At 42.1% G+C, this 17,026-nt stretch overlaps 1 protein-coding gene across 1 annotated transcript in view; it reads left to right on the top strand.

Annotated features, from left to right (window-relative positions):
- LOC138212826 (A-kinase anchor protein 13) overlaps nt 1–17,026 on the top strand; it is a 103,357-nt gene that overhangs the window by 18,061 nt on the left and 68,270 nt on the right. The window contains exons 2-5 of the mRNA XM_069173423.1: nt 441–484; nt 8,334–8,487; nt 11,806–11,969; nt 12,517–12,688. Coding sequence (XP_069029524.1) covers nt 452–484; nt 8,334–8,487; nt 11,806–11,969; nt 12,517–12,688 — 523 coding nt within the window. The 5' untranslated portion in view covers nt 441–451. The remainder of the gene's footprint in view (nt 1–440; nt 485–8,333; nt 8,488–11,805; nt 11,970–12,516; nt 12,689–17,026) is intronic.

Genomic DNA, 17,026 nt, shown 5'->3' with positions numbered 1-17,026 from the left:
CAGAGGTTATTACCAGCTGCAGCTATGGGCCATTTTCACTGAATTAGCTCTGATTTAGCTGACCAACCCTCCCTTAGATACCCAGCACCAAACAACAAACAAAGATAGCAACCAAAAGTGAACACACTGGAGCATTTAGTAGTTAAGGAGTCAGATATAACCTTCAGGAGGTGGTGGAGAACAAAGCAGATCTAAAAGTAGAGTTACTATTAGACGTAGAGTAGATGTCAATAAAGTATAATGTTGCTCTGTTCATTCCATGTTTGCATATATGTTAGCTGACAGGTGCTAATAGGTTATATTGTGTTTAGAGCTTGTTGCACTGCCCCAGGTGGCCAAAAAGTCTTAAATGCTGCTTTAAGATATTACATTGTTTTGCATAACGATATGCATTCACACACTGCAACGCTATAACCTGTAATTTGTTCTTCTCTTTACAGTGTCCAGGGACATGAAACTCAATCCACAGCAAGCTCCGTTGTATGTAAGTACCACCAATCACAGTGGAACCTGTAGGGAAGCTGCTTCTACACGACACACCGTACGTTCATCCACACAGGTGTGACCACTTTTCTCTGGGTTGTGTAGTTGTGGTGCAGAGTGTGCCTGGATGTTGGTCTGTTGAACCTGTCGGGGCGGGACAACCTTGACCTTTATCAACATCATTAGTTTGATGACCTCATGTAATTCCTGGAACAGCTCTGCCTGACTTCAACCAGGGAACAAGTCTAAATGAACTCGAATAACTGAAAACAACTGTGTGGGTGTTTAGGACCAGATAGTGGAGAGCACAACTTCAGACTGCATGCTGTTTAATTTAATAAACATTTAGACGAGTTTGCACTGTGCATTACTTACTGTCCTCTGTTGTGTATTTAGTAATCATGTTTTTCATGTTGACAGACTGGCAATAACACAAAAATAGACCCACGTAATTGATTAGGAAATGACTATCATGGGACACAAGCAAGACTTCTCATAAGACAACATAAAAAATGTTCCTCACAGCATTATCATTATTCATTACACTTCAGTGTGGCGTCTTCAGCCAGGGTAAAACCGATACCATTTTGGCGGTACCATAGCTTGGTGTTGTGGAGCTTCGGAGTCAATGCATGTAGCTACCATAGCTACCCCTCAATGCACAACCATAATGAGGATTGTATTTTTTGATCATTATTACCAAACAAAGCTAAAGATTTTGATTCAAAACCATCCATGTTTAACCACATGGATGGATTTCAGGGTTCTTGGATGTGTGGGCAACAGGGTGAGCGTGGCGTCCCTGAGATTCTTTGCCTGCTGACGTTTTTCATTTGTTGGGGGTCTCTCTTGTGTCTTATTTCAGGGTGTCTTCTCAACTGATGGTAATGCCTCCTGGGTGGGTGGTCCTCTCACCAGTGCAGCCACATGAGGTGGTTCAGGTGGAGGAGGTGCAGCTCATTGCTGAGGTCCTCTCAGATTGCTGAACTACCCACCGTGTCAACCGCAGAGGTTATCGCTGTAATTGTAATTCTCTGGCTGCATTCTTTATGACAAACCCAAAGCTTGTTACTCTGGGGTCAACTTGGAAATGGAAAGCTTTCCATTGTAGCTCGTATTCCTGATCGTCTGCACCCGTTGCCCCAAATGTGCATTCAGTTTCATGATCCTTTTACCTGTATTTTAATTCCCCCTTCAGTTGGAAAGCCATTTTTCTTCCACAAATACACCATGTCCCTTTCTTATAATGACCATATACAGCTCATTTATAACTCTGAGTTGCTGTTAGACCTCAAACCTCGCTGGGCTTTTTTCAGCCTAATATTTTGACGTTTGAATTGAAATATAATTTCACATTACTTAAAATGATCCTGAAATGTCATCAGGGCTCTTCTATTATTTGATACATAGTTAGTGAGGTGTGTGTGTGTGTGTGTGTGTGTGTGTGTGTGTGTGTGTGTGTGTTTGGGGACGTTTCTGAGTGAGTGTCTTAGTGGTTGTACTGGTCCCCTATCACTAGCAGGTGTGGAAGGCACACAGGAAATGAGATAAGTCAGAGAAGTTCAAGTGTGTGTGTGTCTGTGTCTTAAGGCTGAACTGGCTCACACATTAACCACCCGGACAACCTTATCTGTGATTTACAGTCAGACTCCTCGGTGGAACCAGGCGGGCAGTCAGGCCTCATTAAACATCAGATTTTAGACACTTATCACAGCAGTTCACAGTGAGATAGCTCATCGGGGTTAAGTAGTCAGCCTATAATTGTATCTTTAAAAAAACAAAAACAGTTAATGGACACCATCCACAGCGAGTACAAATGGCAGCCCCAGTTTGTAAGTGTGAATTTTTTGATCAGTGACTGCAGAAACAACCAGTTTTAAGGAGGCCGAAGGTCAAGGCCTCAGTGTTCTTGCAATATCACTTTGGCCAAAGAAGGATTTTTAACAAGCAAGTGATTGGTAAAGACATTGAATGTATTTTCGAGGGCAATGGGAGAGGGTCATTTGATTTGTTGTGCAGAGGGTAACTTGTGGAAGCGCTTTACGAAATGAGTTTTCCTCCAATAACAGCAAGAGACTCTGTTGTTCTGGCTCCGAGTAAACATGCTATTTTCATTCTTGGCATTTAGCAGACAATGTTTTCCTGGGCGGCTTGCAATTCCATGAGCAGGTAGGGGCTCGGTCTGTAACACAGAACGCATGACTGCGGGCATGGCAACAGTTCAATAGCCGAACCTGTGAACGCTCTGCTAGGTGATGGTCTCCAAGGATGCTCCACAGGTCAGCAGCCTTTGTAAATTGGGGATATGTGTAGCTTAATTTGCTCTGCCAATATTACATATTCGTGCAATGTCTGAACAAGAGCTCTTTTAAATATTGGGAACAAAAGCAGAAACATTACTGGGTAAGATGGGTAAAAGTTTGCAGTATTCTGCTTCTGACATTGACCTTGGCTTTACTCTCGAGGTAAAATATGTGAATGACAGCAGGGATGAATCACATTGTCAAGCATTGTCAAGTCTAGTCATGAACCTTTAACTTTATGTCAGGCCAGCTTCTGGCATGTTGTCTATAGGACAACATATATGATCATTTATTGTTATTATCGCAATTTCCATGCAACAGGAATTTGGGGAGGAAGTTAAAGGTGGTTTGATGGACACCGGACTTTCACTGGAAAAGCTGATGTTTTAGGTTGTGAGAGAGCAGTTTCTGACATAATGTAAAGTATTTAACTTACGTAACCTACCTCAAATAATTTACATGATCTACGTAACGTTACTTGCGTAAAATTATTTTGAACCTTTGACTGTATTTAAAAGTGGACGTAGCCTCGGGGCCTGATAAATGATGCAGAAGTGCCTCCGGCTCCCATTCATCTTCTCATCAAATTTTAAGACAATAAAAGTTTTCAACAATTTATTTCGGTTTTGCGAGCTGGAGTCGCTCCTTCTTAATATTTTTCTGGCGGTCCATCTGAAAATAATCCTGTGATTAACGTAGAAAATCGGCTTCCAAAAGCCATGTTTCTGGGGGACTTGTCTGTTTGATTGACAGGCCTGTGATGCAATCAGGTTATGGCTATAAGTGGGTGGGACGTAGTATCGGCGGGTTTCCAATTAGACCGAGTCAGATCCACCGCTCGCTCCTCCCCAGCTTGTCCAAATTAGGTCACTTTGGCTACAAACCACTCTGAACTAGCAAGATGGCGCCGGACAAAATCCCAACTTGAGGCATCGTAACGGCCGTTCACAAACCAACGGGTGACGTCACTTTTGGTTGCTGCTTGATTTGAACCCAATGCATGATCTTTTCCTAACCCTAATCAAGTAGCGTTTAAGTTTACCCCTAACCACGTTACAAAAAAAGCGACACTGACACGGTATCCTCGAGTGGACGATGGTGTATTACATGCTTTGGTGTGATAGGGGTTGCAGAGGTTGGTGTGTTGCATCTAAGTAAAAGATTATGAGAAAAGTCTAGAATTTAAGTGCCATGTGATGTCTTGGCAATTAGTTTGGGTGATGAAATGGAGCAAATCTGCAGCTTGTGTTTCCTATAGTAAGAAACCTAGCCAGGGGGGCTGGACAATAATGTAAAAGAAGTTCTGAAGTCTTCATTAAAAGCAGCATTTCATAACAGTATGTGTGACTGCTTCAGACCAGCCGCTACCTTACCTGGGTGGATGAAACCAGTAACAGCAGCAGCATGTGTGGAAAAGGCTACACTGACACAAGCATGTTCAAAAAGAGGAGGTTGGCTTCATAGCCTCCTGCTGGGCTTTTGATGTTTCTTAAAAGCTGCCTGTTCCCCATTGAAGCTCCGTGATTAGCAGGTCAATACCTCAGCAGGTCACTTTGTTAAGTACTTAGAGCCAGCAGAGAGCACAGTCATATGGTGTGGCAGGAAGACAGCACATGTCGCACCGCTTTAAAACCTCTTTGCTCGTCTGAATTAAGTTGGACACACGAGAACCTCTGAGACTTTTCTGCACTTGAGTTATTGTTGTTATTGAATTTAATGTCAGCAGTGTTCGTTGCCGTGTCTGTGCTGGTTTGCATGTTTTGCAGAGGTCGCTGTGTGCAGCTGTGTCTCCTGCGGTCTCCAGCACATGTTTCACATCTCTGTTTCTCTTCCCCTCCTGCCAACACACATTTGCCTCCAAAAGGACCGACAATGATCTTCTTTAGTTGATTTTCTATTCGACTCTAGATTCTTCTTCCCAAATTAGTTTCAATTCAAACACCCCCGTCATGTAGGGGTGTTTTTTATTTAATCTGTTTTCAGGTGTTTTTTTTTTTATTTTATTTTTTTTAAATCCAGTGTTTATAGATAGATATATGAACAAAATGACAAAACTGCTGGGTTCTTGCGAGAAATCTGAGCAGCTATTGTGTCACAATGAGGTGATTTGCCTTCAGCAAGCAGCGGAGAGAAAAAAAAACATTATTCCCTTTTGCTTCTCTTTTGTTCGTAGTTAAAATGTGGAATTTATTTCACACTAATACGTTTTCATTTTCACATGGAGCACAAACGCACAAATCCGCCGAGGTACCAACCCATTCAGCAGCACCAAACCCTAATTTCTAATCTGGGCTCGGGATGAGATGAGTTTTTAATGGAGAAAATGTCATGCCTGCTGGCTTCCACCCATCTACAACTCATTTACTTCAGTGGCTCTGCTGTGCTTGTTAAAGACGATACTCTCCGTGCATAGCAAAGCCTGCATCAGTCAATGTATTCAGTCCTCGCTCTCAGAGGCTTACTGCAGGCTGTTTCTCTGCCAGTGGCCTCTGGGCTATGTGGTTCCTCCCCCCTTCACATTGTTCTGCTGCAGCAGTGATTTGCCAAACAGAGACCTGCCGATCCCGAGGCTGCTGGTTAGCCTCGCTGATGTCTACCTGCTGATCTCCGCTGTGAGGAACAAGGCCCCGAGGCTACCACTTTATAAGAGAAGGAGGAAGCACCTTTAACCCTGTTAAGCTCCGGCAGCCACGTCAGTCTGCTCGGGGTTGGACCAGGCCGGTGAAAGGATTGCCACACTGGTCAGATTAAGTGGGATGAAATGTCCCATTATCCCTCCTCTGTGTCAACAAGCTGCAGTCCCTCAGTGGAAAACAGCTAATTTTGAACAATATCCCTATTTTTTGTAGCCTCTCCTCCTCCTCAGTCTGTCCTCAGATGACACCACATCACTCCCCACAATGCTCAGCCACAATTTAGCCAATTGTCACTTTAGAAATATAGCGGACTGCACAAGGACTGCGCATAATTGTATTTTGAGTGTTTGCACATTGGCAGGACACATATTTTCAAGTAAGCACTATATAGCAGACAAAATACATGAACAGTGGAGATTTTACAGCTGAAATCTCAAAGCCCGGTCGAGGTTACCGCTGCTCCACCTGCCCTCCTCTCCTGCATGGTGTACAGTGATAACAGTGACATGTCCATATGTCAAAATCTGGATGCTAACTAAGACAACATGAGCTCAACCAGTTGAAAATGCTGCGATACCGTACTAAAGGCCCGAGGCAAAACGTCTGTATCCTCACCAGCTGATGATCCATGTAGAATATAACATATGTTTTTTTTTACTGCAGTCAGGATCTATTTTGTCCTCGCAATATAAGTGTATGAAAGGACGAGGCCGTTACTATGTTCTAACATACAGTAACCCTGCTTGGTTACATATTTGTGTTTTGTGCCGACCTTTTGTCTCCCCCTCCTGCCAGTAAAAGTAATCACAAAGACCCTGTCAACACGTGCTTGTGTCATTTGCTCCGTTGTAGCCGTCTCCGTTGCTGCTTTTGCGGCTGTAAAACGATGAATTAATGGTACATTAATGAAATTAATGATTCCTCAAATCCAATAAACTGTTCGACTGTGCTAATAACTCTGGTAGCATCATGGTGTATGCAGTAGTTGTGGCCAGGTTGTTTTTTGTCGTGCACTATTGTAGAAGGTATGATAGCTAGCAAGCTAAGCCACAGATACAGACACAGCACATTATAGCAGACAAACACACCGTTTAATACATTTAAAAAAAAAAAAAAAAAAAAAAAAAAAAATTGTCTGTGATTGTGATCATTATTATTTCATTATTTTCATTTGACATGGATATCAAAGGTTTGGGTTTGTTGTTTTGTTTCATCGTTCTCTCCTCTGTGGTCGGACTCTGACTGAGCTCGCACACTGAGTCAGCAGAAAGTCCAGCTGCTCCTCTGTGTTTCATCATTGTCTGCTGCCTCCTTTCTTGTTTGTTAATGATGTGATGTGGAACTTGTATATTAATGCTTATATTATTTATATATATATGTATTCACGTTTTATTTGCCGTAAACAACTGTGGTGCAGAGAAGACTGGCGGCCTCCACACACCATCGTTCACTGCTGAGATGTGTTTTCCAGTTTGTAACCAGATCCAGTTGTGAAGGAGGGTATTTGACACCCGGCATCTCAACCTGTCTTAAATGCACCTAACATGACCAACTGTGATTGCTGTCTGGATAGCATTCGATTGTATCTGTGGCTAAACAGGTTCATTTACACATTTATACTGTCAGAGAAAATGTTGTTAAATTTGGTTTACTACTTTTTGCATTGTTTGTGGACTTCAGAAAGCTTATTTGTTAGAGATCAGGGTTTGTCATGCTGGACACACATTTTCTAGTCTGCATTTCTGTTTTGACAAGTATCTGTAGGTGAATGTATTTCTTGTTAAATCACACCTGAATGCAATCTAACCTATATAGTTAGAGCCAGCTACCAAATAAATACATAAATAGTAATAAATAAATATGTATTTATGTAAAACAAAATAAATAGTAATATATATGACAAGCATCTGTGGATGGATGTATTTCTTGTTAAATCACACCTGCATGCAATCTAACCTATATAGTTAGAGCTAGCTACCAAATAAATAAATAATAATATATATATACATATATATTTATTTATTTACTTTTAGAACAAAATGGTGTATTGCACCAGCCACTGTCGGGGAGTAACTAGTTACATGTATTTGAATTACAACATGAATATAATTGTAATCAGTGACAGTTACGTAGTACAAAGTTAGAGATGAATTACAGCTACTATTGAAAATGTTGGTGATTACAAAGGTGTTACTTCTGAATATTTTCTTTTCAGTAAAAAGCTTACGCAGAATATAATTTTTCCATCTTTTCTCTAATCAAGAATGTCTTCTGTTTACATCTATAGAGGCTCCATTCATTCAGCAGGATGCACTCAAATTGAGTCTTGTTTTTGATTGGTTCGCTTTGAATTCACACAGCGTGTCATCTGTCAATCAAAATCAGTGACCGAGCCCTGTTGATGGCTCTATCATCACTTAGCATGGAGTTGACCTGAATGGAGACTTGGTTTGAGGTTCTGGGAACATTTTCTTTTTGTTTTTTTTACTGCAGTCACTTGTGATCTACATACTTGTGATTTGTTTTCGTAGTTTGTGCTTTAAAATCAAAACTTTCTCACCTTCAATCAAGTTATACGGAAGAACTCTGAATAACAGTTTGACAGTGTTGAGTTCTGTCGGGAGGTTTACACTGACTGGTGTTCATTTATTTTTTAGGACTTTATCTCTAGCCAGTTTAAAACTTGTTAGAAAAGTAATCAAAAGTATCCTTCCCAACACTGACCACAGCACACAAGTCAGATTTACTATAATCAGTCATTTCCTCCATTTGAATGTGATTCATTAATAGTAGATTCACATTCATTTTGGTACGATTCTAAATATCTGTTTTTTTCTCTTTGTTAATCTCACTTTCTATCTGTTCCTTTTTTTCTGCCCTCCTTCCCCCCTCTGTCCGCCCACCTCTGCAGGGTCTTTGTGTTATCACGGTGCAGCTCGCTGCAGAAGAGCTGGCTGCCGATGACGAGGGCGTGGACTACTTCCTGCTGTTTGCTGGCAGCACACAGAGGCACCTGACCAGCACCCTACGGAGCAGTCATGACACCTTGCAGGCGCTGTGTCCCGGTAAGACATCCCCACCCACAGTGCCTTGCAGCTTTCCTGTCACCTCAAATGAACCTGTGGGAGAGCAGCTCCACCTAAAGCATTTAAGATGTGTTCAATTTAATTGTGCTGTTGTGTTTGTCCATGATGACTGACGGTACAGTACTTGTTGCAGATATCTTTAAATAAAAGATTTTATATACTCAGTTGCCTCTTCAGCACCTCTACAATCTATTGTAATTCATTATATTGTTAGTATTTACTTACATGAGGGAGACCAAATATAAGAGACACCTCAATATAATGCTCTCCAATTACCCCACCGCTAACGATGACCACTAATGCTAAACCTTTATCATCATAAAGTAGACTTTATGTCTGTGTATGCTGCAGGTCAGTGAAATACTGGACAAGATAGAGTCAAAATACAGTCAATAAGTGCTCCAAAAGAATTATACTTCTCTCGCTATTGTGTGCTGTAAGCAAAATTAATATGAAAATATGTTGATGCATGCCAGAATAGTTTGGACTTTTTCAAAACAATAATTGAATTTAAGAGGAGGGCGGTGTTGTTCCTCCCCAACATCACTCAGAAAGCATCGGGAGAAACTCACGAGTTTTAGTTCCTGTGGAAGAAAGTTAAAAGTAAAAAAAAACCTATTAATCATCCACTACCACTGTCCTCATTTTAAAACTATTTGTTGTGTTTTGCAGAGAGAGAAATCCCCTCACTTTAGCTTCTCTGGAGTCTGGCTCATTCATCACTGCTCCTGGAGCTTAGCCCACTTCTACTCGCAAAATTGAACATATTTAGCCGCCGCTGTTTCTCGGAGATACTTCCCTCTGAGGTGAATGAATGAGCAGCAACAGGCAGCGCCGAGATGAAGGGTCAAAGGTTACTGAGTATCAAACGTGGATGTTAGAAAAATGCAGGATATAATACCATCTTCAGAAACATATTGTAAACTCATTATTTTCCTCAAGTGTCTACCAGACAGGAAAAAACGGCAGAACATGATAAACTGTGTTACTTTGTTAAGCGCTCGACTGCATTGCAGTCGTCTGAGATGGGGTTGGGGTGGGGAGGTGGGATGAGGTGTTACTCTGCTAACAGATTAGCTCTGCTTCACTGCGTCCTCCATCAGGCCGCTCTGAGCTCCAAAGTACCGAGCTTGTGACTGACCAGAAGGTCAGACAGAATTCCCTGGTGTCCCGGGAAAATGGCTGCAGGCTCACTCCATCACTGCTTTGGCTCGGATCGAGACGCCCCCGAGCTCGGCATTGGAGCCATTTCTGGAGTTGCTCGGTGGCCGTCTGATTGCGTTTCTGGAGACATGCAAAACTGACACGCAGTTCCATGGCGGGAGGCTTGGTAAATGAATGGGTCTGACCCGATAGGAGTTTTGTTGCAGATGCGGAGGACGCCACGGGCTCTCAGCTCTGCTTGATTTCTGTGTGGAAAGAAGAATGAGTACACAACGTTTGACTTGGCATTTAGGAAGGAAGTAAATTAATGCAGAATGCCATGTAATGCCCATTAAATTAGAAGCAGAGCGTCTGTCAGCGCTGCGTGTGTTTACAAAGCGGCAGCCTTCAGTCCCCGCTCGGAGTAATTTGACACCGGCCATGTGTGCTGACTGGAGTCCGCTTTGTTCATTCTTTCTGTTGTGACAGCTGAAAAGTCATTTGCATAAACTTTCATTTTAACTGATAACATGTTGTGCTGTTAATTTGTAGCTGGTCGTGTTTGATTTGTGACTGAGTGGGTATTAGTCAGATAAATTGAACACATGTTTCATTAAGTGAAATCATATTCTGATTTATTTGTATTAATTAGCGGTGCAAGTCTGCCATCTATTGTAGCTGACTACTGCACATTGTACTGTGTACACCAACTTAGTTCATCAATTGATAATCAAATATTTGACTTTATAATTAGATTAATCGAATAAACCTACTTTATGGTACTTAAGTAAAATGTCAACTTGACCATCCGGCCCTCAGTTTCTGTATGTTTTTGTAGAAAAAGCTCACGTGTTGCTAAGAACATGAACGTCTGACTCCTTAGTAACTCTGTTCATGTGTCCCAGGAAGCCATGACAGTGTGACAAGGAATCTGCATGCACGACACACGGACCCTGAAATTGAAGCAGTCTACTATTTAATGAAATTATTCATCGAGTTAATCCTAAATTTAATATTTCCACCTGGTATTTTCCTGCTGAGACTTGTCAAATTGTCAGCTGGTGAAAACAGGTTTATGAATCAGATTAGTTTGGGTGCAAAAAACCTGTGAAATTTTCAAATGCAGCAAATGGGCTCTACTTTGTCATTATCTACTTTGGTTTTGAGATCTTTTGCCTCCTAATGATTATTTTTTTATGTTATCGGGTTGTCTGTCCATGTCTGTCAATGAACGTGAAGTCTCGGCAGCGACTTGTCTGAATTCTCCAAATTTGGCTGAAACATTCACTGAGACTCAAGTATGAACTGATTAGGTTTTGGGAGTCAAAGTTCAAGGTCACCGTCAACCCATGTCCATCCCCCAAGGATGAACTGATCACTATATGGTCACTGTGACTTCACAAAATACTTTAGTGGGCATATTTTTCACAAATGCCCAATAGGACAAAAGTGATTGCATTTTATATCCAAAAGGTCAAAGGTCAACTTCACAGTGACCTCAAAAACACATTTCTTTCCACTGTTCAACACCATAACTCAGGAACAGACGGGAAGATTGTGACCATATTTCACATTTGGTCGGATGCTGAATTGATGACACTAATCTTGGGTGTCCACCTTGAAACTGTGCTGATTTTATAGATCTTATGTGCTGTCGCGGGGAAAATGTGGGTGAAGCATCCACCTTTTAGAATTTGTAGCTTCTTTGCAGCAACATCCATATTTTAAACATTGTCTACTGTCATTGCTACAACTTTGTGTTCAATCAAAATCTCTGGACAAATTCCTTCAAAGTTCTCACCGCATGTATGAGTGTGGACAGACGTGGTTGTAAACTGGAAGTAGACTAGTTGGTGTACAACCGTGAAGCTGTCATTCTAGTTTTCACATTTAATATCAGTTCTTTTATTTGCTATTGTTGTTAAACATTCTCACCTTACCAGCTGCATCTAGCTACCAACTGTTAATGCTTATACATCACATAGCAAACTACTTGCTACTAATGCGCACACAGGCTGATAATACAGAATATAACCTGCTTATCACTGTGAAAAATGCTGTAAACGGTTTAGTCCTCTACACGTCACCTCCTTTGTCTCCTTCTACTCTCTTCTCACCCTTTCTGATTGTGTCCCTCCTTGTTTTGTCTTGTAGCTCATGACTGCTGTGAGGCGGTGCTGGTCACCTTGTGTTCAGTCACACGAGGCATCCCCGAGGACCTCGAGGACCCAGAGTACCATCTGGGTCGCGTGGCTCCATTGGCCGAGCACCGATTCAGCTTTGTGCAGGATTTGGCTTTTGACATGGCCCAGTTCCTGGTGAGCAGCAAGACGACTCATTTCCATTTCCAGACTGACACTTGTCACGGACCAGGAGAAAAGTGGTTACCAATGGTTACAAGGACTATAACAATGTGGGCAGAGTGACAATGAAACAAAAGACTGCAGTGTTATTGTTTCTTCCCTGACAGGGCTAATGCCTGACAGTCTTTGGTATTCAATTCATGAATTCTTTTCACCACAATTTATCAACCCAGAGCAATTTAATATTGAGTTTTCTTTGCCGAGGAGGAGGACAAGATAAAATAACTTTTTTGCACCTAAAATTAAAGCCTCTAATGGAACATTTTTCACTTTTCAAATCTGAGCTTGATTTGTTTTTTGTGAACACGGCGCATCCCCAAATTGAGCCGAGTGGTGATACACGCATGTGAATGTGATTTCCCATGTTGAAATCTTTCATCATTCATAGGCATTTGGTTAATGCTCTTAGGCTGAGCATCTTAAAATGAGTTATTTCATTTGACTGAGCCTCGGTTCCTCCTCTGTAAAACATGACTCATCTCTGCAATTGCCCTCGACACAGGTGAGCACAGCGGGCCGGGCCGACGGCCTGGACGGGGCGCTGCTGCTGGACGAGTGTCAGATCCCCCTGCAGGAGTGTGAGCGTCTGGACGAGAACCTGGCGCTGGCCCTCCACCACCTCGTCCTGCCTCCCGGATGGAGCCTACTGGGGAACAAACTTACCAGCAGAACTGGTGAGAGTCGGAGGGCAGCGGACTGTTTGTAACGTGTAATTTCCTGACAGTGAAATGCAAGCGAGTCAGACATTAAGTCTCTGCACCGATGCAGAAACATACGCACAAATTACAGCTGCGTAGCACATAATGACACACATGGCACTTCTGTTTGTCTTGAAGTCAAACAGATATCAATAAAACTTTAAGACTGATCACAGAAAGCATTGTGTTGCAGCATTTTCAAAACAGCTCCCCTTGACTAAAGAGGGACACGATAATTAGTGCAGAGAAGGGCATGTAAGTAACATACAGTTTCCTGTTTCTGTGTGTGTACTGTATGTGAGTGCTTTGCAGTGTGTCGGTGGAAGTGATCCCAGTTCTTGTTCTACCTTCGTACACAAATCTGGCGGTTGGGTACATTTAACACATTTTACAGTACGACAGTGGGGGCGCTGATGTTTGGGTTAATGACCACACCCACACTGGAAGACGACCTGTCTGTGTGAATGTTGAAGTTATCAAGTTTCTCGTCTGAAATTGGTTATGAAACATCTTTTGGGGAAGACATGACATTAAAGTACGGCTTCAGTTCGACCTGTACAGTCTCTAAAAATGAATTAGTGAACTAATCTTTCCATTAAGTACTTTGTATGTTTTATATCACTAAACTCTTAGTTCTCTCTTCAAATTGGAAACATGTGATTCAGTGAAAGTGGATTTTTGATCAGCTAATAAAGTACCAGGCAGCGGCTCACTTCTGCACACGGATTGGCTTTTATTTTTTTAAGTGGTTTCTGTTTGGTCTTTTACCGGCACACCATTTTGGATGTGATCAAAACATGAGCAGAGGCTTGTGGCATCGACCCCCCCTTCCCTGAACATGTCAGTTTGTTGAAAGGGTGCTTATGCATGTAGCTGCTGTAGGCTATGCAATAGCTGACATGCATCCCCTCAGAAATGTAAACACAAGACAAGGCTACAGCTGTGACAGAGAGATCCTACAGAGGCCGGATGATACTGGCTGATATGTGTTTAGAAAAACCTAAAGATCCACCATCCGTTTTTTTTTTTTTTTGTGTGGCGGTTTGGAAAAAAACATTTACAGATTTGACACCCAACCTGTTCAGACCATGTGGCAACCCATCGTCACCCACTGGTTAGTAAACTGCCATTTCGAAGCCTTGAGTATGTCATTTTTGCTGTCGCCATCATGGTTTATTGAAGCCAGAAGTGATCATATTCGGAGGCACTGGGGAGGAGCAAAGGGTGAATCTCACTGAAAATCGAATGACACTCTGGCCGCCCACCTATACTGGAAACCTGACTGCACCTCAGCCTGTCAATCAAACCAGTCAATCGACTGAATGAAAAAAAAAAAAAAAAAAAATTGTATTTCATGAGAGAAGTTGATGGTTTTGAATGACAATCTATTGGAGCCAGAAGTTTTTTGGAGCCAGCCCCTCGTGGTTCTCAGTGGTATTACACTTTGAGGCACTTCCACATTGGCTTCACTTTTCAGACCCGGAGACCACGTCCAATTTTACATACAGTTTGGTCCGGACAGCATGTATTAAGTACCGAGAGACCCAAACCTGGCCCTGATTACAATTGTGGATATCAAATCCAAGAACTGTAGTCAAACTCCAGCTCAGATTGGAGGAGCAGCTAAAATGAAAATGTTGGAGGTACCAAAGAAATGTATCGGCATCAGCAACAAAACTGTAACCATCATTTTTACTCGACACGTGAATGAACATACATTTTCTCTACTTGACATTGAGGCCATGCACATCTTTTTTCCATGACAGTAACATGATGATGTCAGTGTGGTCTGTGTATATTTACAGGCTCTAAAACCCCTCTCCGTGTGGACTTACAGTGTATCTAAGTCTGGTATTAGTCTGGACAAACAGAGCCGAGTGTCTCTGTGCTGCAGCTCAGGCAGACAGAAGTTTGGGTTGTGAGAAACAGCTACGTCGGTGCAAACAAATGAACACTTTTATTAAAATCAAAGCGCCGATTTTCTCCAGCCATTGACTCTGATGACTTTAATCAGTTAAAGGAAACCAAATGAGCTGATGTGGATGATAAACTCAGCGAGGTAATTGCTCTCTGTGAAACAGCGTAAACAAGACTTTTGGGAGCAGTCAGAGCGTTGTCTCTGCCTCCGGCTATTGCTAAGATAATAGCTTGTGGTTTAACTTGGATTTGGATATGAGACCAAACCAGCAGAACCAGCAGGATTTTAGACATAACTTACAAAAAAATGAGCTGACAACACTGAAGTAGAGTATAGTGGGGATTGAAAGCCTCATGGAAATGTTTTATTCATTATTGGTTTTGAGTCTGAAAAGAGAAGTCATCAAATCAAATTTCCAGCAACGACCTCCCTCCTGATTAGATAAGATCCACTTGTTACAGTGAAAAATAGCCTTTTATCAAGATGGACACACACACGCACGCACGCACGCACACACACACACACACACACACACACACACACACACACACACACACACACACAGGCTCCTTTGCATCGAAGTCAGTTGTCATGATGTTGATGTGGAAGGCGCCTTCCAGCTGTGGTGAGTGATGTGCGCTCTAATAAGCTGTGCTTCACAATATGTCAGCGCTTCAATACAAGACACTGAGCTGCAGTGAACTGCGGGGAGGGAAGACGAGTGCAACTGCGCTCTCCATTTATCAGATCTGTCAGATGATGGATAGCAGCGGAGGTATAGGTGGAGGTGACGGCGGTTTATCTCAGCCATCCTTCACGCCGTGCGCCCGCAGCAGTCACTGAGCTCACCATAGCCGGCCATTTATCGTCGTCTGGGAAATTCTCTTCTCCTGGAAAAACTATGCATGCAATTAAAAATGGCTGACAATTCCCAAATGATTCACCTGTTTCGAACAGGTGACTACATTCAGCGTGAACTGATCTGGAGTCTATGGGTTGTTGGTCAGTAACATTTCAGTAGGTGACTTAATGATTTGCAGCCTTAAGAAAAACAAACGATAAAAACCACTCAAGTCTACTATTGTCAACTAACAGAAGCGTTTATATAATTTATTGGTTGTTTATATAATTCATAAATACAACTGAGAGTCTTAAGCCAGACTCGCACCTCTGTGAGGCAAACAAAAAGTTCAGAGATAGCAATATCTTTCACGAGTCAGTACTCCAAGTTCATTCACTTTATCAACATTAACACCTGACTTACATGCGTTTCTGTGACCACTCGTATGAAAAGTATTCCTTCCCCTTGCGTGATGCTCATCACTGCTGCGCTCCATTAATGCACAACAGGAAGGTGTGTTAACATGCTGATCCTTCTATAGATGAAATGGTTACCATGTTAGCCATCTTAGTTTAGCATTTTATAACGTAAACATTTGCTGGTTATGACTAGACATAAAGCTCAGCTAAGGTTGGTGGGAATGTTATTTTATCTTTTGACTCATGTATTGCACACAAATTACATTTTCGACCTGATGATGGCGCTAGATGAAAACCAGATAATAATGTCATGGCAAGCTTTTCAATAGTTGTCAACAGTTTTCTCTCAATTCCACATGGTGATTATGGAGAAAGAGTCAGGGATTAATCCTCTGTGATTCACAGCAATCCATCCAATAGTTTTTTTTAGATGTTTCAGTCTAGATCAGCGTGGTGGACCAACTGACAGACTGATATTGCCATCCTAAGAGCTGCACCAATAAAAAAAAAAACTTTCAAAAAAAAAAAACAACAACTATTTTTATTTGCTCCTTAAATGTGAGGATTTGCAGCTTTCCTTTGTTTTATGCCATTTTAGATTGCATATCTTTGGGTTTTGAATGTTGGACAAAGGTAGCAAATTGTCACTTTGGCTTCAAGAATTGTTAGGTTTTTTGGGTTTTGTTTCCTGACTAACAATCATGCTGAATAATTTGACTCGAAGAAACAAGAATAACACATAAATAGCAAATGTAACTAGCAACCAGCTAGCTCAGGTCTCTACCCAGAGGCAGTGAAGCTGCTCTGTTGGCTCACAGTGCCCAAACATTCTGTTAAACCACTTTGTGTCGGTGCTTCGCGTACCACAGCAGGTAGCTCTAACTGCGTGTACATCCCAGCTGACTTTCGTAGCATGAAAATTACATGGCTGTTATGGCAGCCAGTTTTGAGGAGCCACCAACAAACCCAGCAGCAAAGTGTTTCCTGCTGCTGTTTGGCACCTCGCATTCCAGTCCGGCCAAGTGGAGCATTAAATTTGACCAATTAGCTTGAGGTTCATCAGGGCGGGCTGGTTCAGACTGGCCCGTGGTAAATGGACTGAAACCTTTCATCAGCAGACACCATCAGCATTGTAA

Source organism: Embiotoca jacksoni, unplaced genomic scaffold, assembly GCF_022577435.1.
Source record: "Embiotoca jacksoni isolate LCO1_2020_lvr unplaced genomic scaffold, fEmbJac1.0.p SCAF_6, whole genome shotgun sequence".
In the NCBI taxonomy this organism is placed as follows: Eukaryota; Metazoa; Chordata; class Actinopteri; family Embiotocidae; genus Embiotoca; species Embiotoca jacksoni.
Note: the sequence above shows the minus strand (reverse complement) of the source record. Positions and strands in the feature narration are given on the sequence as shown.